Genomic DNA, 20,039 nt, shown 5'->3' on the forward strand with positions numbered 1-20,039 from the left:
TCAGATATGCCTCCAACTTCTCCTTCCATGTCTACCAATCGAGCTTCAATGCGTACAACTCAACTTGCAACCACTGCCCTTCCCTACGTAGGATCTGAGAACGTCTCAGGGCTGCGTGTCTAAAGACAGTGCAGCCCTGTGGGCCCACCGGGGATCATGGCAGGTAAACGAAAAGGGTTTATTATGTAGGCTCGTTCCGCCTCTCTGCGTCTAGCAATACCTGGTACACCTGCCGTGCAGACCTTCCGGCCCTTGGACGAGGTGGAGCGGCATACGAAAGAAAGACCAAGGAAGAGGAGCGGAGAGGTTCGGGTAGGGGCCTGCTGCAATGGGTAACCGATGCTCACTGACTCTGCTCAACCACCTTCTTGATGGCCCGCGCCACGTGGTCAATGTTGCGGCTGTTCAAGCCCGCCATGCTGATGCGGCCATTCTTCGTCATGTAGATGTGGTACTCGTCCCGCAGCTTCTGCACCTGGGCCTCGGACAGGCCTGTGAAGCTGAACATGCCGATCTGGTCCGTGATGTGGTTCCAGGTGCCGGGCGTGCCGAGGGACTCGAGCTTGGAGCGTAGCTCCTTGCGCATGCTGATGATGCGGCCCGACATGGTGCGCAGATTGTCCTCCCACTCGGCGAACAACTTGGCGTCGTTGAGGACGATGCTGGCGATGCGAGCCCCGTACAGCGGGGGGTTGGATATTTCGGATCGCTGGAGAATGGCGAGCTGGGATGCGATTCTCTGAATGGTCGTCGTGGCCTCGGGGCCGGCGCTCGTCACAAAGTGGAAGCATCCCGCGCGCTCGCCGTACAGGCCAAAGTTCTTTGCGAAGCTCTGGCAGACGAGGAGCTCGAAGCCCTGCTCGATAAAGTAGCGGATGGCGGCAGCGTCGCGAGCCAGGTCGCCGGAGGCAAAGCCCTGGTAGGCGCAGTCAAAGAAGGGAAAGTGCTTCTTCTGGCTCATGATGGTGGCCAACTCCTTCCACTGGTCCATAGTCGGGTCGACGCCCGTCGGGTTGTGGGCGCAGGGGTGAAGCAGGATGATGGAGCGCTCGGGGGCGTCGCGAATGGCCGCCTTCATGCCGTCAAAGTCGAGGCCGTTGGACTGCTTGGAGAAGTAGGGGTACTGGGCCGTCTTTAGGTTGACATTTCCAAAGATTTGGTTGTGGTTGGCCCAGGTGGGATTGGACAGGTAGACCGTCCGGGTGCCCTTGTAGAACTTTGCGAGGAAAAGGGCTCCGAGGTGGACGGCCCCGGTGCCGGAGATGGTCTGGAGCGACGTGGTGCGCTTCTCCTTGAGGGCAGACGAGTCGGCCCCGAGAATCAGCTCGGCCGCCTTGGAGGTGAATTCGGGGAGGCCGGCGATCGGGGCATACTCGTGGTTGAGCTCCGGGTTCTTGCGGAGGATCTCGTCCGCCTGTCATGGGAGGCACGCGGGGTCAGCTCGGCCATGGCAGGAGAGTGCGAGGCAATCGTAAGGGAAGGGGGCCAAGGGAACGCCGGGATGGTACGAGGCAGCATCGAGACGGCGGCATCACAGGGAGGCTCCTCAAAGTGCAGGTTTCGCCCGGGTGGACGAGACGCAAATCAGTCTGTGGTGGCCTACCTTCTGGACAACTGGCAAGACCCAAGGCTTCGCATTGTCGCCGCGATAGGCTCCGATTCCCTATGAGCGTGAGCGTGAGTCAGTCCGAGCTCTGCAGAGGTGGCATACCAGGTCGACCTTGTCGGAGCTCGAGTCGGCCTTGAAGGCGCGGGCGAGGCCAAACAGGGCATCTTCGGGGGCTTGGGGCACGGCGTCGGCAGGGAAGCTGGTAACGGAAGCCATGGCGGGCGAGACGTGGTTTGCGATGTTGCCGAGACGCGCGAGGGAAGAAGAAGCTGGTGAAGGCGGAGGGGCCATGGTGGGATGGTAGAGGGATGGATAGTGGGGGGAAGGGGTAAGTTAGGGGAGGGGAGGGGCGGTGTCGGCGCGCTATGGGCCGCGTACGAGGTGTACCGACGGTGCTAATAATAGGTGATTAGGAGCCTGCGCGTCAGTAATTCGACAGCGGTGGCTGGGTGCTGGAGAAAGGAAGACGTGGTTGGGAGAGCGCTGGAGACGACGAGACGTGCGCGGGGGATGCAGAATGCGGGGAGCTATCCGAGGTAGAGCGTCTTCGGCTGCTGTAGGTACCTTTGCCGGTGTTAGTGCGGATGCCGACCTCGGGCCTGATCCCTTAACTGGCAGTGCCACACCAGAGCAGCTCGGGCGTTGGCAGGCATGAAGAAGTCCAGTTTGCAGACTGCAGCGGACAATTACGAATAGTCGGTAGATAGGTAGAGAGAATGAAGGAGAGTCCCGCCTGCGAAGCGAATGCAATCGTCAAATGGTTCGGCCGTCTTGTCGTCCACTTATTCAACAGGACAACCCCCAACGCTGCCTTTGGGCTTCCCCCGGCAGAAGGCTATTGAGGAACAATGACAGTCGAAGCTCCGGCTCACGCCTTCCTCATGCCCTGCTTCGCCTCGCATATACTGTACATCTGTATTAGGTACTCTGCACAGGGTTCCTTCCAGCTTCAGCTTCCTCTCGTCCTCGCAAAGGGCACGACGAAGGGGTAATCATGCCTCATGAGGCATCAAATGCGTACACAGTGGGCAGAGCACAGTCCCGAAAGCCCCGACAACCAGGCGAGCAGCAGAGGTTCACTACCGGCTCTCCACGGTCAGCCTCAATGGCTCCTGCACACCCCGTCGCAGGCGATACCTGCTCTCCCGCAATCATATAAGCAAGTCCCAGATCACCAGAAAGGCGCATAGCCCGCTGGCCGCAAAGAACGTGTAGCGAGCCGCGCTGGGCCGCTGCGTGGCCTTTTTCAGCTGCTTGTTTCCGCCCCCGACGTTCTCGGTAGTCGAGAGCGAGTCGGTTACCAGCTGCTCAATGTGTGCAGACTGCGTCGCCAGGTTGTTCACCAACAGCGTCTGCAACTCGGAAATCTCGACAAGAGACTTCTCCGCGGTCCTGCCATGTCTTGGTCAGCATCCTGCCCAACAGAGCTCTGATACAGCACGGTAGCGTACTTAACCTTGTCTAGCGTGCTTTCGTAGTGCTTTGTCATGTCCTGATTGCCCTCCTCAAACATTTGCACCTGCTCTTCGGTCAAGCCTTGCCACCCTGTCATCTGGTCGACTGCGTCGGATGTCGGCGCCACAGACGGCCGTGACTCGGCTGACGGGGGCGTAAAGGCGGCAAAATCGGTAGCGGAAGGGGGCAAGAAGCCGCGAGTCTTTTCCATTTCGCGCGTCAGCCTCGTCTCCATCATGTCTTGCTGCGTCCGGCAGCACAGCTCCAGCCTCTGCCGTAGAAACCAGAGCACCCCGTCTCGGTGCATATCGACCTGCCGAGCGCGAGCCTCGGCGGCTGCGTGGTCTGCTGATTTGTTGCTCGCTTTGCCGCCAGAAGCCCAGGAGCTGAGGGCACTTAACCCGCTGGCGTATTTCTTGCGGATGATTGCAGCTTCCGTCTCGCGACGCAGCTGTTCGGCTTCGTCGAGGGCTCGGATGCCTGCATTGAGCTCGCGGATCATCTGCTTGGCGTTTGCGTCGACATCCTCGCGCTCGCGGTCCGTCAGAACCCGTGGCTGACCCTGGGCGGCGCGAGCATGCGACTTTCGAGGTTGCGCGGTCGAGAGGTAGGCCTGCCTGACATCCCTCAGCTCGCTGTGTAGACGGGTGATGTGCGAGTTCTGTTGGGCGATGCGCCGTCAGAATACGGGCTGCAGATGGGAGCAATTTGGTGACCAACTATGCGATATGCTTCTCGAAGGAAGCTCTCAAGGGCCTCGGTGTCCAGACCAGCTTTCCCCGCCGTCGTCGACGCGCCACGTTGGCCGAGGAGCGCATCGAACTCGGGTGTCTTGTCGGCGGATGGCAAGATGGCGAAGGGTGCAAGCGCCATGGCGTGTCGACGTCTGGGAGGCTTAGCTTCTGGTCGAGAATGTCGGCGAGGACAAGTTCCGTCTGCGAGCCTGGGCTGGCAATGACGAAGTACCTGGCTTCGTATGGCCCTTTACATAAGCTTGCTGAGTCATGACGAAGCTCAGTGGCTCGTTCCCACGAGGACCGAGTACGTTCCCACTTTCACGCTTGATCGACTGGCCGGCCTCTCCCACCGAATATCCTGTGAGAGCAGGCGCTCACCGGGATTGCCGACACCTTTCGACCCCTTCTCGGGTAGGGCATGTGCGGGGCTAAACCCTCACAGCAGCTTCCGCCTTGGGTGAAGTGGTTGTGGACCAACTTGAGCTGATGTACGGCGGCAGCTTTCAAAAGTCGTTGCGGACGCTAAAATGACCCCTGTATAGAAAAAGCAAAACGTACTAAACTTCTCTAGCTCTCCGTCTACATATTCCCTCTTAATACTAAGAAGGAGCGGCCGCAAAAAAATAGGCCTTAATAGAGCGAATTCCTTAGTATATAAATAGTTATTACTATCTCTTATAAAATAAAGACAAGTATCCGTATAGAGTATTATAACCTAGTAGTTAAAGAAGAATTATAGATAGAAAATAAGAAGTATATAAGAAGACGATTTAGTACTTACGTATTTACGTATTCTTTTCTTTTCTTTTTCTTTATAGGGGTAATTTTAGTGTCAGCAACAACTATTGAAAGCTTCCTCCGTACTCCGTACAGATATTACTGTAGACATCCCCGTCGTCGTGGATATCGCGGGATGTACGGAGAGAGTCCCGTCGATCGACAGCGGCCTATGCCGGGTTGTGGGCAGGATACTACGTTGTGTGCAGCAGGACCGGTTCTCGGCGATATACGAACACCAAGTACCTCCGCCATCTATCGCACGGTATTTCCCCGTCTCGCACAGCCGTCTCGATATACCTCTACAGTACGCATGCACATGCAGGCCAGCCAAGCAAGGGTGAGCAAGGGTGAGCCGGTGCGGAGCCGTTAGGGCATCGGGACAGGACGCGGCCCCGCAGATACTGTACGTACCTAGTTAGGGATAAAGTTTGTATACCAAGCTTCGCGCTCGGCAGAGCGTCTCCGAGTTCCGGCAGCAAGTATGTATGTACCTCCCCGGAGTACCTACCTACCCACCCGGAGTACCTACCTACCCACCCGGAGTACCTACCCACTCGGAGTACCTACCCAGGCTAAATTCAACGGCCTTCATCCCATCTCTCTAGTTTGTCTCCTTCTCTCAGCCTCGAAGCGGATGGACCAGTGGGATGGGGAAAGGGTGGAAAAACTCACTCCCGAAAAAGAAAAGGTTTCTCGACGCCGCCTCGGAACCTGACCGCGCACTTGCAGCCGAGCCACCGGTGGTCTGAACGCCGGCCGGAAGTCGTCCGAGCGCATGCTCAGCCGACGTGTTACGATGCGAGCCCGCCTCCCCTCTGAAGCCTCTATCCCCTCTCCAACGTGCCGAACCCCAGCACGGCGGTCAGCCGACTGGCCCGCCGTCCCTTAATAGCTCGACGACCCCTTCTTCCAATGAAGCCTGCAACGTGTAGAATCCGCCTGGCGCTATGATTCGTCTCGTCACCACCGGTACTAAGCAGCAGCAGCACGATGGAGGATGACTTTCGAGGCCCGTCGACTCGGCAGTTGCAGCATCCTTGGGCCGTGACGCCGCCCGACCCCGACAGCCTCGAGGGTGGCAAGCTGAAGCCGCCTCACGACACGGCGTCGGCTGCATCCGCCCCTGCTGCTCTCCAAGACGCCGACGATGACGACGACGGAGATGCCTACAGCGCCTTCTCGCGCTCCACCAAGATGTGGGTGACGACAATGGTCACCATCTCGAGCGTCATTTCCCCCATGACGGCAAACGTCTACTACCCCGCCCTCAACGCCGTCGCCGACAGCCTCAACGTGTCCATCTCCCTCATCAACCTGACCTTGACCACCTACATGATTCTCCAGGGCCTGTCGCCCACCATCTTCGGCGACTTTGGCGACATGGCCGGCCGCCGGCCCGCCTTCATCGTCGCCTTTGCCATCTACCTGCTCGCCAACATTGGCCTGGCTCTGCAGCGCAACTACGCCGCCCTCATGGTGCTTCGTTGTCTGCAGTCGGCCGGCAGCAGCGGCACCCTCGCCCTCGGCTATGCCGTCATCGCCGACATTGCCTCGAGTGAGGAGCGCGGCGTCTACATGGGTCTCGTGAGCGCTGGCATCAACTTTGGCCCGGCCGTTGGCCCCATCCTGGGCGGCGTCCTGAGCCAGTATCTCGGCTGGCCATCCATCTTCTGGTTCTGTGCCATCTTCGTCTTCCTCTGGCTCGTCCCGTGGATTCTTTGCGTCCCCGAAACGTGCCGTGCTGTCGTCGGCAACGGCTCCGTGGCACCCCCCAAATGGAACATGACCCTCATCGACTTTGTCCGTTGCCGCGGCGTCAATCAGCGGCCCGAGTCTGAGCCCAAGGTGGAGCTGCGCATCCCCAACCCGTTGCGGACACTCTACGTCGTCTTCCGCAAAGAGGAGGGCTTAATCTTGCTCATCTCAGCCATCATATACCTCAACTTTATCCTCGTCTCCGCCACCTTATCTACGACGTTCAAGAACATTTACCAGTACAACGAGTTGGAAGTCGGCCTCTGCTATCTGCCTTATGGCATTGGCTGCTGTCTGGCAAGCCTGGTCCAGGGCTACATTGTCGACTGGAACTATCGCCGGATCGCAAGCAAGCTCGGGGTACCAGTCCACCGTAAACGGGGCGAGGCTCTCGTCGACTTTCCCGTGGAAACCGCTCGCATCCAGCTGGTGTATCCTGCCCTGGCAGTGGGCGCCGCGGCCCTCATTGGTTGGGGATGGGCCCTGCAAGCCGAGACCAACGTGGCGGCACCGCTGGTACTTTCCTTCATCATCGGCATGCTCGTTCCCACCTCCTTCAGCGTCCTCAACACCCTCATTGTCGACCTCAACCCCCACGCCCCCGCCACGGCCGCGGCGGCCAACAATCTTGTGCGCTGTTCCTTTGGCGCCGTGGCAACGGCCGTCATTGATTACATGCTTGATGGCATGGGCCGAGGATGGTGTTTTACTTTTCTGGCACTTCTCATGGTGCTCTGTTTTGCTGGTTTGAGAGTCTTGGAGAAGCGCGGTCCGCAATGGAGGGCCGAAAGGGCCAGAAAGGCCGCCGGCGATGACAGCCGGACCGTGTCCCAGGAAAAGGGACATGCAACGAAACAGACCAACGTTGACGAAACAAGCGAAGCATAGCAACGGCGTTAAAAGGGCTGGGACTTGGTACCAAGCGACTTGTTTTCTTGCTCGTAGCCTCATTTTGGTTCTAACACAGGCTTAACTATAGTGCCGTTACCGTCCGATCTGCAGTTGCCCTCTGTGACTCCCACATCAACCAATCCGATCGTGTTGTCCTGTTGCCTCGAGTTTAGCGATTGCTCCGGGGATCCGAGGTGCGTAGGTACTCACGGTAAAAGGCCCATGGCATTGATCTTCCAAATGCCCACGGCCAATGCCACGAGCTGCATGGCCACGTAGACGAGCTTTGTCTGCAACAACTTGGCTGTGTTGCCCTCGGTCTGGAACCTCTCGAAAGCCTGGTTGGTGCTCATCAAGCCCACCAAGGGGTTCTTGAAAGCCATAAACACCATCATGATGCTGAAGATCTGTAGCGAGTTGCCCGACATGTACATCATAATGGCCGTCATGGGCAGCGACTTGACGGGGGCGAGTGCCACCTCCCACGCCTTTTTGAGCTTCAGCGTCTCCATTTCCTCCTGCGTTGGGGCCTTGCGCGACGGCGGTTTGCTGCCATCCTTTTTCTGATCCGGCAGACGTTAGCCAGGCTCAAGCAGGCCAGTTCAAGGCAGATGTTGCGCGAGCGTACCTTGGAGCTGGGCGTGCTGGCGGAGAAGCCCAGAGGGTCCGGGATGCCCGGCACCTTGCTGCGGGCGGGCGGCGGAGACTGAAGCTGTGCGGCCCAGGCGGGAACGGCAGGCTTCGATCCTGAGGACTCCATGGCGGGTCGTGCTTGCAGTTGTCGTCAAAGGCCGTGAGCGTGAGCGTGTTTGCGGGAGAAGTGTTTCCGGATAACGAGGCTTGGGGAACGAATGGTAGACTAAGCCACACGTTGCTGTGGGTATACTTGAAAGGTACTTCATATACGGGGCCACCCGCGCCTTTCTTTAGTCCCCCGCGCGTACATCAATCATGCTGAAATGCGACGGCTTACCTCATCGCTGTCGCGGCTCGCCCTCATGGTTGCCGGCGATGCCCAGATATCCTCAACTCCGCCCCATTTTCGACAACCTCGCAACATTACCAACTTGACGCAGCTCGCCGACACGACCATCACTGCACCTCTGTCGACGACAAAGCAAGATACGAAACCACTCCAGCTCCGGAAACGGCAGACCACACCGAGACGCGGAGCAGCTGCCCGCATAGTTGCTCCTCTTGACCTGTTCGACCCGACCCTCTCGCATGCGACGAGCCCCCGCCGAAAGAACAAAGCGCAAGACACTGAAGCCTTGTTCTATGCAAATCAGGCCATATTCTTGATCGTGCGTCGAGCGCGCTGTTACAGGGTCCAAAGTTGACGCTGGGCTGTTGGGCCGCCATCCATCACTCGCGCTCTGTTGCGCGGCGAGGATTCTGCACAAAAGAGAGGCCCTTCTGGTCGGGGCCTGAACACGAATACGACCAAAATGTCGGCCAAGGATGGTGGAGGCGACTCCAAGCTCTTTTCTCGGGTAGGCTTCCCAGCCCCCATCACCCGTGGTGCCGCTCTGCCCCTTCTCGCACGCCTGTACCACTCTCCACTCTCCGTGGCCTTCCTGCCACAGGACCTGATGATGGGATGGCTTGGCCGTGCACGGAGCGCCGTAGACGTTCAGTTGACTAAGACCCTTGGCAGGGCAAAGTTGCCGAGCTTCGTCTCGAGCTCAACAGCGCCGGCAAGAAAGACAAGAACCATGCGGTCAAGAAGATTGCGCTAAAGAGAATCGTGGCCAACATGACGATGAGCAACAATGACATGGTTGCTTTGTTCCCCGACATCATTGGATGCATGCATATCGCGAGCCTGGAAATCAAAAAGATGTGAGTGTCAAACGGGGCGCCTTGGGCAATTTGATCAAGTGCTGACGTGGGCATAGGAGCTTTCTCTATCTCGTCAACTACGCTCGCGTTCGGCCAGACATTGCCATTAAAGCCATTCCGATCCTAGAAACTGTGAGTCGCTCGTGGGCCATCGCCAGGAAGGCGGCTGACCATGGCTTAGGACATGAACGACCACAACCCGCTTGTTCGTGCCCTTGCCCTGCGAACAATGTCTTACATCCACGTCAAGGAATTTGTTGAAGCAGCCGTGCCCATAGTCAGGCACATGCTGCGAGACTCCGACCCGTACGTGCGGAAGACGGCGGCCTTCGGCGTCGCCAAGCTTTACGACCACGACCGGCAAATAGTCGAGCAGTCAGATCTCATTGACCGCCTCAACTCGCTGCTGCGGGACGATAACCCCACGGTCGTTGCCAGCGCGCTGGCCGGGCTGATGGACATCTGGGAGCGAAGCGACTCTATCAAGCTCACAATCGACTACAGCAATGCGTCCAAGATGGTGGCGATTCTCCCAGACTGCTCCGAGTAAGTCCAGTTCATCATCCCTCCCTCTTGCTACTTCGAAGCCAGTGAGCTTCACTGACACGTATCAGATGGGGCCAGACATACATCTTGGAGGCCTTGATGTCGTATGTACCGCAGGAAACTGGCGAAGCGCTGCTGCTGGCTGAACGCATCGCCCCACGGCTCTCCCACTCTAACTCGTCTGTCGTTTTGACATGCATTCGAGTCATCCTATACTTGATGAACTACATCGCCGACGAGAAGCAAATCTCGGCCCTTTGCAAAAAACTCTCGCCCCCGTTGGTGACACTCCTAGCCAAGGGCCCGGAGGTGCAATACCTGGCCCTGCGAAATGCCCTCTTGATTCTCCAACGGCGGCCCGAGGTGTTGAAGAACGACATTCGCGTCTTCTTTTGCAAATACAACGATCCAATCTATGTCAAGGTGACGAAGCTGGAGCTCATCTTTATGCTCGCCAACGAGGGCAACATTGACGAGGTCTTGACGGAGCTGAGGGAGTACGCCACGGAAATCGACGTGCACTTTGTGCGGAAAGCGGTTCGAGCCATCGGCAAGCTTGCCATCAAGATTGAGCCAGCGGCCCGGCAGTGCATCGATGTGCTGCTGGAGCTCGTCTCGACAAAGATCACGTACATTGTGCAGGAAGCCACCGTCGTGATCCGCAACATCTTCCGGAAATACCCCAACCAGTACGAATCCATCATCAGCACGCTCTGCGAGCACCTCGATTCTCTGGACGAGCCGGAAGCCAAGGCGGCAATGGTGTGGGTCATTGGACAGTACGCAGACCGGATTGAGAACAGCGAGGCCCTGCTGGAGGATTTCCTGTACTCGTTTTCCGAGGAGCCGGTGGAGGTGCAGCTGGCATTGCTGACAGCCACGGTCAAGCTGTTCATCCAGAGGCCCACCAAAGGCCAAGAACTGGTGCCCAAGGTCCTGAAGTGGGCGACGGAAGAGACGGACAACCCCGACCTGCGGGACCGGGCCTACATGTATTGGCGGCTGCTGTCGACGGACATGAACGCGGCGAAGCGCATAGTCATGGGCGAGAAGCCGCCCATTACCGCAGAGGCAGAGCGGCTCGAGCCATCGACGCTCGAGGAAATGTGTCTCAACGTCGGCACTCTGGCTACGGTCTATCTCAAGCCTGTGCAGACGGTGTTTCGGTCCGCAAGACCGCGGAAGCTGCAAGACTCGCCCGCGCTGCAGAAGCAAAATCTAGCGGTGGACAGAGACAGCCAAAAAAGCATGAGTATGTTCGGGCGAGGCAGTCAGCCGACTGACATTGACCTGCGAAGTCAGAATGCAAGCATGGCCAGCACCGAGGGCAACCTATCACAGGCAGTGAGCGACGCCGACGCCTACTTTTCAAGCATCGGAACGCAACAGTTGGCGGCCATGCGAATAGACCAGGGCGATGATGTGTTTGGTGGCGGTGGGGGCAGCGTCACGGGCTACGTGGTGAGTGCCCACGCACCGCAGGCGGTAATCCAGCCTGCACAGGGCGGGGGCAGCAACGGCGACCTGTTGGTGCTGTGAGTGAACGAGTGGCGATTCGGTACGACGCGACCACTCGGCGCGCATGGCTGGGAGTCGCGCCGCAGCAGGGGGGGGATGATGCAATTCGGAACTGCGAAGCGGCTATATACCGACGTCGGCTTGGGCTCGAAAGGCCACGGGGTCAGGCTCAAGAGCTGCCGATGGCATGAGAAGCCGGCTATTGAACGACTCGAACGTTGGGAAGGCGGGTGACACATGGCAGCGGCGGCGGCGAAACCGTGGGTGATCATAACCATCCGGCGTTGGCAGACAAATATGAGGCCTGTTAAGACGCAGTCTCGGTGGGCGGTGGCAGGACATGCGGATCCGTCAACGTCGACGTCGGCGTGGGCGTGCATGAGGAGCGTGGCCAGGCATGGCGGCGTTGAGGTGAAGCCGTTTTGCCCCCGACAGAGGCGATGTCCAGCTGTACGCAAACAGCCTCGGATGGACGACAATACGGGCGGCACGGCTTGGCCGCAGATAAAGTGACCTCGCTGGTGGTGTGCTTGACGCGCGGAGAGTGGTGCTGCGAGGCATGATGTCACAAAGGCCAAGGCCGAGTGGAGACAAGTGAGGGGAGGGAGACGCGACGCCGATGTACTGTACTGTAGCACGCGAAGCCTCGAGGCAGGCAGACGCCCAGTTGTCAGCCTTGTCTCGATGTCCACATCCCAGCCTCGTATGCTCATGTGGCTGCTGCTCGACGAGGTTTAACGAGCAGCCTTTGGCGTGTACTTGGAGAATTCCAAGGCGGACAGTGTACGGGGTATGTATTCAAGACTTGAGCCGTGTTCGTCGACGATATGCGAGTCTACTCTCGCCAAAGTACGAAACACAGTTCATGTGATGAGTCGGGACCCCTGCCGCGCGTCTCGGCAGCGAATCGGGAAGGGAATGCCGGGGATCCCCTGTTGGCTGGCCGGTACTGTAACGGGAGGCGGGCAGAGAGGATGCGTGACGTGATGGGCAAGTCTTTTGCCAATCAACATGTGAACTCCTTGAGGGTTATGAAGAAAAGCTACCAATAGGTTGTCTAAAGCAGCTACTAAATATATATGTCTTTCTGATCTACATATAAGCCCCTTTTCCCTTCTTCAGCTCAAGGGCCCCGAGCTCCTCCCTTTCGTAAGTATACGTAGCCCGTCATGCGACCGTACACCTGTTACTTGTAGATCTGACGAGTGGCGTTAACCGATGGGGAAGTTGGGAAGGTCCACGGGCGGCCCATAGGTGAGTTAGAATCTCGCTTCAATGGTCCCTCCACCGAATCGGTGGTCGCTGAGAGTGGGCACGAGAGACCCTATCCGTAGTTCTAATAGATAGAGCAGGAGTTCGTCCGTCCTTTCAAGTGGGGGATATATAAACAGACCTTGGGCTGGGTGCCGCAATTCGGCGAAAATGTCCATGTATTGTGTATGTGGTAGTTATGTGTCGGTCCACCAACCAGACACGGGATGGATGGGTTAATGAATCATGACGATGACAATGACTAGGTAATTATGTTAGTTATATATATGCAGCATATATCCGTACAACCGGCTTGGTAACGACAATTGCTACCTAGTCCATATTGGGAAGGCATGCAACACGACTCACTGTCGGCTCCGGTGATGGCAGCATTTACACACAGTCAACAGACAGCGGGGGGTAAGGCAGATGGGATTTAATGCAATTGCGCTTGTGGACAAAGCGTCGAAGAATCTCCCTCGATCATGCCCGCATCCCTTTTCAGCTCCGGACGACGACTGCAGGTGATGAATTGCAAGGGTCTTGGTGGGCCATTTCCATGCTAGCGGCAGGGGCAGGACCTCCTGGGGCCCGCTATAGCGTCCTGCTGTTTGCAAGGCCTTGGCCTTGGCACTGCCAACTGCCAAAGCCTCCAACGAGGACCGGATTTGGGGAGCTCTGACGATGGATTCATCGGCTTCTTGTCTGCTCTCAAGGCATACCCCGAACTTGCTCGCATTTTTTCTTGCCTGCGACGAATAGACTCTTTCTCGCGTGTCTCAAACAGACGCAGACAAAAGTGCGCGCCCAATCAACAGCCGCCTCGGCACCCCCTCCACCGCCCCTCGAGGCAAGTCAAACGGCTGCTCTTCCAACCGCCGTCCTAATTACCTACTACTGCCCAACTCCTCCCACTACTACCACCTCTACTTCTCTCACCAGCCTGCCTCTGTCTGCCACTGTAGTCTGCATCTGCATACAACTTCCATCGCTCCCCATATCGACATCTTTGTCCCGCGGAAGCGCCGTCGTCGTTGCTGCGCGCGCACTCTCGTTTCCTCACCTGCCGCCTTTGCCCCAGGGGCGACGAGTCAGCGCCAACCAACTTGCCGGCTGACAGTTCCATCCCATCCCATCCATTCATAGCCACTTTGCATCCTGCGCCGCCTGGGCCCCTGCCTGCACCCCCTTCCCTCTCTCTATCGCACTCTCTCTCGCTCCTCCATATCTCTTCATCAGCGTTTGTTTCGTCGCTCCCCTCACCAGTCACCTAATCCCGCGGCTGTGCGGCGCCCTGGATTTGGATCCGCCCCATCCGTTTTATAGTCGCCCGTTCGCGCCTCAGCTGTGCCCGCTAGCGCTCCTGCTAGCCGACCGACCGCCGACGTGCCATCGACAGCCGCGACGCTGCTTCAATCGCCTTGGTCGCCTCCCGCTCACGTCCTCGTTGAAAAAAAAGCCCTCTTCTCGGCGGGCTGCCGTCCTGTCCAATCTCGGCTGCCGCACATCTATGAATTGAGTCGAGCCCTGTCGCACCCAGTGGCAAACCCCGTCCGTCTTCTCCGGTGCGACACCACCCGAATCCGCCGTCCTACAGACAATCCAACATGGAGTCGTCGACGACCATGAGTGGCGGCAACAGCAAAAACACCTCTTCATCGGGTGCTCCCCGTCTCGAGCTGCCGAGTGACGCCGTCCCGCTGGCAGACATGATTCGCTCGCAGCCGGGTTCGACCAGCGACGATGCCGACCAACCCGTTACCCCCCCCGCCGACACATCCGCAGCGGAGTCAAAGGGCAAGGGAAAGGAGCAAGACGCTCCTACACCCCCTTCCAAGCAGAGGCGAGACTCCTTGGCCGCCATCGGTCCCGCCCAAGACGATGTCAGAGCCGCCGCCCCCAGCGGCACCGACGGCGGCCCCGTCTGCTCCATCACCCTCCTCTTGACCTCAGGCAGCCGTCACCCCTACAAGATTGATGCCAGGTATCTCACCCGGAGGAACGTCGCCATGCCCGAGGAAACCGAGGCCGGCCACCCGGACCCCTTCAGCATCAGCATCTACACATTGAAAGAGTTGATCCTGCGCGAGTGGAGGAACGATTGGGAGGCGAAACCGGCCAGCCCCAGCAGCATACGTCTCATCCATTTCGGAAAGCTCTTGGAGGACAAGGAACAGGTCAAAAGTAGGCGCTGCTCGCCCCCTTATCCTGTCCTGCCCTCTTGCTGACCAGACCGTAGAGTACCAGTTCAGTACCGAAAATCCAAACGTCGTCCACATGAGCGTCCGTCCCTCGGATCTCGACGAGGAGGAGCCCAAGGCCGGAGCCAAGAGTCTTCCGGCGGGCAGCGGGGACGGCCACCGCTCCAGGCCTGGCGGCGGTTGCTGTGTCATCTTATGAGCATCCATTGGCCTCTGTCGACGTCTACACCATACGCGTGCACCGGGGCAGGGTCCGAAGTTTGTGCCCGGGCCAGATACAATGGCGAGACACTGGGCCTTGGGCCACGTTCAGGTTGGCCTTGTCCAAGCATCCCACGAGGAGCGCTGCTCGCTCTGTCTCCCCGCCACGCCTGAGAGATGGCCATGTCGACGGCGGGAATCAGACGCCGTTGAACGCTGAGGCATCTCGGCTCTCTCACGCCCTCTCTCTTTTATGCTCATCCAATTCTTTACTTTTCTTCTTGGGTCAACTTGTTCGATCAGAAAGCGGCGAATTACGAGCAGCTACTATCTTGGAAGACGGAAGGGACCGGAGTTTCCATGGACGCATTGTCTTGTACAAAATGTATCTTCTTTTTCATACTTCATCATGCCGCTCACGGTGCTGGTTACGCATGGGATGAGGCGCGGGTGGCTTTTTAGCCCATCCCAGGACGAGGCATGTCAATAGCGGGATAGAATGACAGACAAGTGCTACTGTTGTTCTTGTGCACTTGGATGTCTAGGTTTGGTGTGCATCAAGCAAGCCTGTGGCCAGAAAGCCGCCAGGCCAAGGTCTTTGGGAAACATGTCCACCATGCGTCGGATGAATGTTACAAGAGGCATCAGCCCTCCCATGCCCCCGAGGCCTCCGTTGTCTCTCCTCTCCTCCCCGCACCTGCAACTTTACTGTATCTTGAGCTTCTTTTCCATCTCGTCGTGGAAGCCAGCCACGGGCCTAGTCTCGTCGCCGGTAAACACGTCCTCCCAGGTAATCGTGTCCTCCCTGCCCCGCAGGATATCCTCGTGGACGCTGGGAAGGCCGGCGGCGGCACCACCGAGGGCCATGGGGCGCCACTCGCCGCCACGGACAATCTTGAGCTCCATGCCGCGGCGGACGGGCTCGGCGATGCCAAAGGTGCGGCGCAGCGACTCCATGCGAAGGGCGTCCTGGGTGGCCTCCCAGTTCTTGAGGCGGGCCTCGAGCGGGTGGGCCGAGACGGGCTTGCTGGTGGTGGAGGCAGCAGCGGCCCCTTCAAAGGGCGAGGGGCCGACGCCGTGGCGCAGCGTGTCGTGGATGCCGGGCGCTGAGGGGGCCGACGAGGTGTGCGCGGGGGAAAATGACGAGGCGTTTTCGTGCGAGGGGACGATGCGTAGCGACTGGAGGGGCCCGAGAGAGGCTCGTCGTCAGGACATGTCGGTGCTGTCTGTTGGGAAGAGCTGCTTACCATCTTGACGGCTGTGTCGGCGTAAGAGATTGGCGATTGTGAGGCGTAGAGTCGCTTCGCTTTTTTGTGGAGAGTTTGATAAGCTAAAGAGCACCTCAGAGCGGTCTCGGGTGTGGGCGCCGGCGGTGGTGAAGACGAAGATGGGGAAGGGTGTTGTGGCGGATGGATGATGAAGCTCGGGGCTGCCTTGGACGTCGTCTTTGCGGACAGCCTCGCGTCACTGGCTGCCGATTGCTGTGGGTACCTCGCCGGTGCCTAGCGTCTACGCAATACGTACCTACCTAGGTACTAAGTACTTAGGTACCTCGCCTCGTTGGCAAGGTACCTCGGTACTGGTCCCGGATCGGATCCTTCAACTTCAACCTCAACTTACAACACCCACGGCTATAGCCGACAACCCTTGGCCCAAACCGCCTGGGCATGTCCAGACCCTTGAAAGCGTCGGTCAAGAGGGCGACTCCAACTCCCTGACGAAATGCGATCCCTCGGCTCGCGGCCCCCCGTCATCCGCATCGCCAACGGCACCTTTTACCGCCATCATCCCAGCTCTCAGTCTTCGTACCGGAATCCTCCGCTTTTCAGCAATCTCTCCTTTGAGATAGCCTCGTCGTCGCCTAGCCCGCGTAACTGGTGCGTCGTCGGGCCCTCTCTATCCGGGAAAACGACCTTTCTGCAGATCCTGAGGGGCAGGCTTCTCTGCGATCCGCCGACGGCGAGGTCGTTTCCCTATCTGTCTCAGGATGAGGTGCCGCCGCGGCTGAGGAGCCCGCAAAAGGCCGTGCAGTACGTTGGCTTCGACGCCGAGCAGAATGCCGGTGCGTTGGGTGGCGCGGGCCATGTTGCGGCGGCGTACCTGTCGGCGAGGTATGAGTCGAGAAGAGAGATCACCGACTTTTCATTGCGCGACTTTTTGCTTGGAAACACCGAGCTGAATCCCCTCAAGGCGCCGCTCGGCGGAGACGAGGGTGCCACTGCGGGGTGTCTGCTAGATCGCGTCGTCACGGACCTCAAGCTGAGACATCTGCTCGACCTTCCCGTCACCTTTCTCAGCAACGGCCAGGGGCGACGGGCGAGGATAGCACGTGCTCTGCTCACAAAGCCCGAAGTCGTGCTATTGGATGAGCCCTTTATGGGCCTTGATCCCCCGACCGTCGCCAGTCTGAGTCCCTCGCTCCAGTCCTTGGCTGCCAAAGCGAGCCCGCGGCTGGTGCTGAGTGCGCGCCCACAGGATCCTCTTCCGGAGTGGATCACACACCTGGTCTACCTGAGAACCGACTGCCAGATTGAGTCCATGGGCCCCAAGGAGGTTGTCCTCGACGGCTTGAAAAAGTACGTCGAGGGCGTGAAGAAAGGTGGCTTGGTGGAGGATGAAAAACTGCCCATCCACTCGCTCCAGGAAGTCGGAAGGATACTCTCGCCAAAGATGCAATCCACTGCCGACAAGGCGACTGCCTCTTCGACGACTGTTCAGGATCCAAAGAGCTTAGATTCCAGTGCAGAGCCCTTGGTCGAGTTCGACGGCTGCCAGGTCCGCTACGGCAACAAGGTTGCACTGGGCAATTGGTCGCAGCAGACGCCGCGAGGGAAACAGGATGGCCTGGTATGGAGCGTCCGGAGGGGAGAGCGCTGGGGAGTGTTTGGTCCCAACGGGTCCGGCAAGACGACGATTGTGTCATTGCTGGGCTCGGACCATCCGCAGACGTACTCTCTGCCCATCAGGCTGTTTGGACGAAGCCGCCTCCCGGAGCTGGGATCGGGGCTTCCCCCGCTCACGTTTTGGGACATTCAATCTCGCATCGGCCACTCGAGTCCCGAAGTGCATCAGCACATGCCGCGCAGACACAGCATACGGCGTGTGGTCGAGAACGCCTGGGCGCCCACGTTTGGCACGAAGCCGAGGCTCGACGAGGAGGCCCGGCAAAAGATCGACGCAGCACTGCGCTGGTTCGAGCCCGAACTGCGACCCAACGCGGCGTCTTGCTCGCCTGCGACGCTCGACGGGGGGCTCCGATGGGCGGACGATTACATGCTGGGCGAAGTGTCGTTTAGCGCGCAGCGCGTGGCGCTCTTCATCCGCGCCGTCATCAAGAGCCCGGACGTGATTGTGCTGGACGAGGCTTTTGGCGGCATGGACGAGGCGGTGCGCGACAAGTGCATGCTCTTCCTCGCGCACGGCGAGACCAAGGCCTACCGCGCTGGCCGGGCCGTGGACAGCGAGGCGGCGGCGGTCCGGGGCTTGACGGACCGGCAGGCCTTGATCTGCATCGCGCACGTCAAGGAGGAGGTGCCGGACTGCGTGAGGGACTGGATATGCCTGCCGGAGGCCAACACGGGACGAGCGGTGAGGTTTGGACGGCTGCCGGGGCCGTTGCGGAGGGATGAGGGGGGCTGGCGGGATATCTGGGGGTTCGAGGGTACCTGACGCTTTCGGCGCCTGGGTGTGATCTTGAGTATCGATGAGAGAGAAGAGGACTCCAGGTAGAGATGTGGTGGATGTTAAGGGACAGGATGCATACAACTGTCCACGTGGAGTGGTGACGCTGGTCCCGGTGCCAAGTAGAAGAAAGACTACCACGAATATCATGTGTTCGTACAGTGTAATGAAGCGCGGCTGTCTACCCGGTTCCTTGCTCTCCCTGGTTTGCTATTCTGTACTGAGCATAGAGCTGTGCTTCTCCACCCCGCATGCCAGGCGGGTCACGGGCCGCCCCCGACTCGGAGCCCGGGCCCCTAAATACAGTGGACTCGCCGGGGCACTCGCCCATACTCATCTACTCAAACCCCCACACACCCCCCGCGCCTCTCGGCCCCGGTCCACTCCCTCGCCACTCAACCTCAACCACCTCCGCCCCGTCAACAACAAGCCCACAGCTCAAGGGCAAAAGGCAATGCCGCGCCGCCCACACGCCGACTCGGCCACCGCGCGGTGCTGCGTCCCGCTGGCCTCGCTCACGCAGCCCGTGCAGGTCGCGCAACTCAGGTGAGCCAAAAAAAAATTACTCCTCCTCCTCCTCCTCCTCCTCCTCCTCCGCCTCCTTCTTCTCCTTCTTCTCCGTCTTGTGTGTGTGTGTGTGTGTGTTTACTAACCAGTGTTACGCCATGGCCAGCAGCGGCGGCGGCGACGCTGAGCCGCGTGCGTCGGCCTCGGTCGCTGCCTCGTCGGCCTTTTGCGCCTGGCCGCTGCTCGGCCCGCTGCTGTTTGAGAATGAGACGAGCGATGCGCGCGACCACTGCGCCAACGAGCGGAGTATGCATGAACGGATGGCCTTGCCAACCCTTCAACGACGTCTTGTTCTGACCGACCTCACTCCGCAGCCTTCCTCTCCTACCTCCGCCTCGCCGTCTACATGGCCGTCCTCTCCATCGCCATCACTCTGTCCTTCCACCTCACCCACCAGCCGTCGGACCTCGAGCGCCGCATGGCCAAGCCCCTCGGCCTCGTCTTCTGGCTTCTCTCCGTCGCCACCCTCTTCATCGGCCTGGGCAACTACATCAGTATGCTGCCTAACCCCTATGGCCTCCTGCGCCGGCCACGAAGAAGAAAGCATCGTGTCACTGACCCCCTGTCCGCTCTTGGCGTTAGCAACTATAAACAAGTACGGCCGCCGAGCCGCCATTGTGCAGACTGGCTGGAGAACGCAGCTGGTGAGTTCTTTCCTCGTGTCTTCCATGCATGGCAAACACTGACACGGCGGTCGTCGTAGCTTCTGGCCATACTGGCCCTCTGCATCATCGGCACTTGTGTTGTTCTGATTGTCGTTCCAAAGCTTCGCTCGGAGAGAGAGTCATAAGTCAACCACCTCGTGTCTTGTCAATCGACAAGGCTTTGCACGGGAGCTAGCCAAAAGACGACCGAACGGATAAAAAGTGTGATTGAAGGAGCAAAAGGCCACGGTTTTCAATATGGATGATAACGAGTTTAAAGTGTACTGCCGGGAACCCGTGATGGTGATATTAGACCCCTCGATATGGTGGTTGGAATTAGCGCACAGAAGGAGGTTTCCTA

The 20,039-nt window shown here is 58.9% G+C and overlaps 9 protein-coding genes across 9 annotated transcripts; 5 read left to right on the top strand and 4 right to left on the bottom strand.

Moving 5' to 3' along the window:
* Positions 1 to 343: 343 nt before the first annotated feature.
* HRG_03753 (aminotransferase class I and II domain-containing protein) lies at positions 344 to 1,900 on the bottom strand (the record flags this gene model as incomplete). The annotated part of the gene is made up of 3 exons (XM_044862224.1): positions 344 to 1,414; positions 1,604 to 1,663; positions 1,712 to 1,900. 3 exons carry the CDS (start codon positions 1,898 to 1,900, stop codon positions 344 to 346), a joined length of 1,320 nt encoding a protein of 439 aa, XP_044723250.1.
* Positions 1,901 to 2,760: 860 nt separating this feature from the next.
* Positions 2,761 to 3,937, bottom strand: HRG_03754 (syntaxin; the record flags this gene model as incomplete). Its single annotated transcript, XM_044862225.1, has 3 exons — positions 2,761 to 3,001; positions 3,061 to 3,725; positions 3,785 to 3,937. 3 exons carry the CDS (start codon positions 3,935 to 3,937, stop codon positions 2,761 to 2,763), a joined length of 1,059 nt encoding a protein of 352 aa, XP_044723251.1.
* A 1,634-nt stretch (positions 3,938 to 5,571) lies between these two features.
* Positions 5,572 to 7,224, top strand: HRG_03755 (major facilitator superfamily domain-containing protein; the record flags this gene model as incomplete). The annotated part of the gene is made up of 1 exon (XM_044862226.1): positions 5,572 to 7,224. One exon carries the CDS (start codon positions 5,572 to 5,574, stop codon positions 7,222 to 7,224), a length of 1,653 nt encoding a protein of 550 aa, XP_044723252.1.
* Positions 7,225 to 7,309: 85 nt separating this feature from the next.
* Positions 7,310 to 7,987, bottom strand: HRG_03756 (uncharacterized protein; the record flags this gene model as incomplete). Its single annotated transcript, XM_044862227.1, has 3 exons — positions 7,310 to 7,382; positions 7,438 to 7,790; positions 7,856 to 7,987. The coding sequence occupies 3 exons, from the start codon at positions 7,985 to 7,987 to the stop codon at positions 7,310 to 7,312; spliced, it is 558 nt and encodes a 185-aa protein (XP_044723253.1).
* A 688-nt stretch (positions 7,988 to 8,675) lies between these two features.
* On the top strand, positions 8,676 to 11,154 carry HRG_03757 (non-SMC mitotic condensation complex subunit 1 domain-containing protein; the record flags this gene model as incomplete). Its single annotated transcript, XM_044862228.1, has 5 exons — positions 8,676 to 8,720; positions 8,885 to 9,069; positions 9,126 to 9,201; positions 9,251 to 9,615; positions 9,684 to 11,154. The coding sequence occupies 5 exons, from the start codon at positions 8,676 to 8,678 to the stop codon at positions 11,152 to 11,154; spliced, it is 2,142 nt and encodes a 713-aa protein (XP_044723254.1).
* Positions 11,155 to 13,991: 2,837 nt separating this feature from the next.
* Positions 13,992 to 14,784, top strand: HRG_03758 (ubiquitin-2 like rad60 SUMO-like domain-containing protein; the record flags this gene model as incomplete). The annotated part of the gene is made up of 2 exons (XM_044862229.1): positions 13,992 to 14,561; positions 14,617 to 14,784. The coding sequence occupies 2 exons, from the start codon at positions 13,992 to 13,994 to the stop codon at positions 14,782 to 14,784; spliced, it is 738 nt and encodes a 245-aa protein (XP_044723255.1).
* Positions 14,785 to 15,491: 707 nt separating this feature from the next.
* HRG_03759 (proteasome maturation factor UMP1 domain-containing protein) lies at positions 15,492 to 16,036 on the bottom strand (the record flags this gene model as incomplete). Its single annotated transcript, XM_044862230.1, has 2 exons — positions 15,492 to 15,965; positions 16,034 to 16,036. The coding sequence occupies 2 exons, from the start codon at positions 16,034 to 16,036 to the stop codon at positions 15,492 to 15,494; spliced, it is 477 nt and encodes a 158-aa protein (XP_044723256.1).
* Positions 16,037 to 16,508: 472 nt separating this feature from the next.
* Positions 16,509 to 18,455, top strand: HRG_03760 (ABC transporter domain-containing protein; the record flags this gene model as incomplete). Its single annotated transcript, XM_044862231.1, has 1 exon — positions 16,509 to 18,455. One exon carries the CDS (start codon positions 16,509 to 16,511, stop codon positions 18,453 to 18,455), a length of 1,947 nt encoding a protein of 648 aa, XP_044723257.1.
* Positions 18,456 to 19,132: 677 nt separating this feature from the next.
* Positions 19,133 to 19,824, top strand: HRG_03761 (uncharacterized protein; the record flags this gene model as incomplete). Its single annotated transcript, XM_044862232.1, has 4 exons — positions 19,133 to 19,280; positions 19,349 to 19,528; positions 19,617 to 19,678; positions 19,738 to 19,824. 4 exons carry the CDS (start codon positions 19,133 to 19,135, stop codon positions 19,822 to 19,824), a joined length of 477 nt encoding a protein of 158 aa, XP_044723258.1.
* Between the last annotated feature and the right edge of the window lie 215 nt (positions 19,825 to 20,039).

Source organism: Hirsutella rhossiliensis (assembly GCF_020360975.1).
Source record: "Hirsutella rhossiliensis strain HR02 chromosome Unknown scaffold00003, whole genome shotgun sequence".
Taxonomy (NCBI): domain Eukaryota; kingdom Fungi; phylum Ascomycota; class Sordariomycetes; order Hypocreales; family Ophiocordycipitaceae; genus Hirsutella; species Hirsutella rhossiliensis.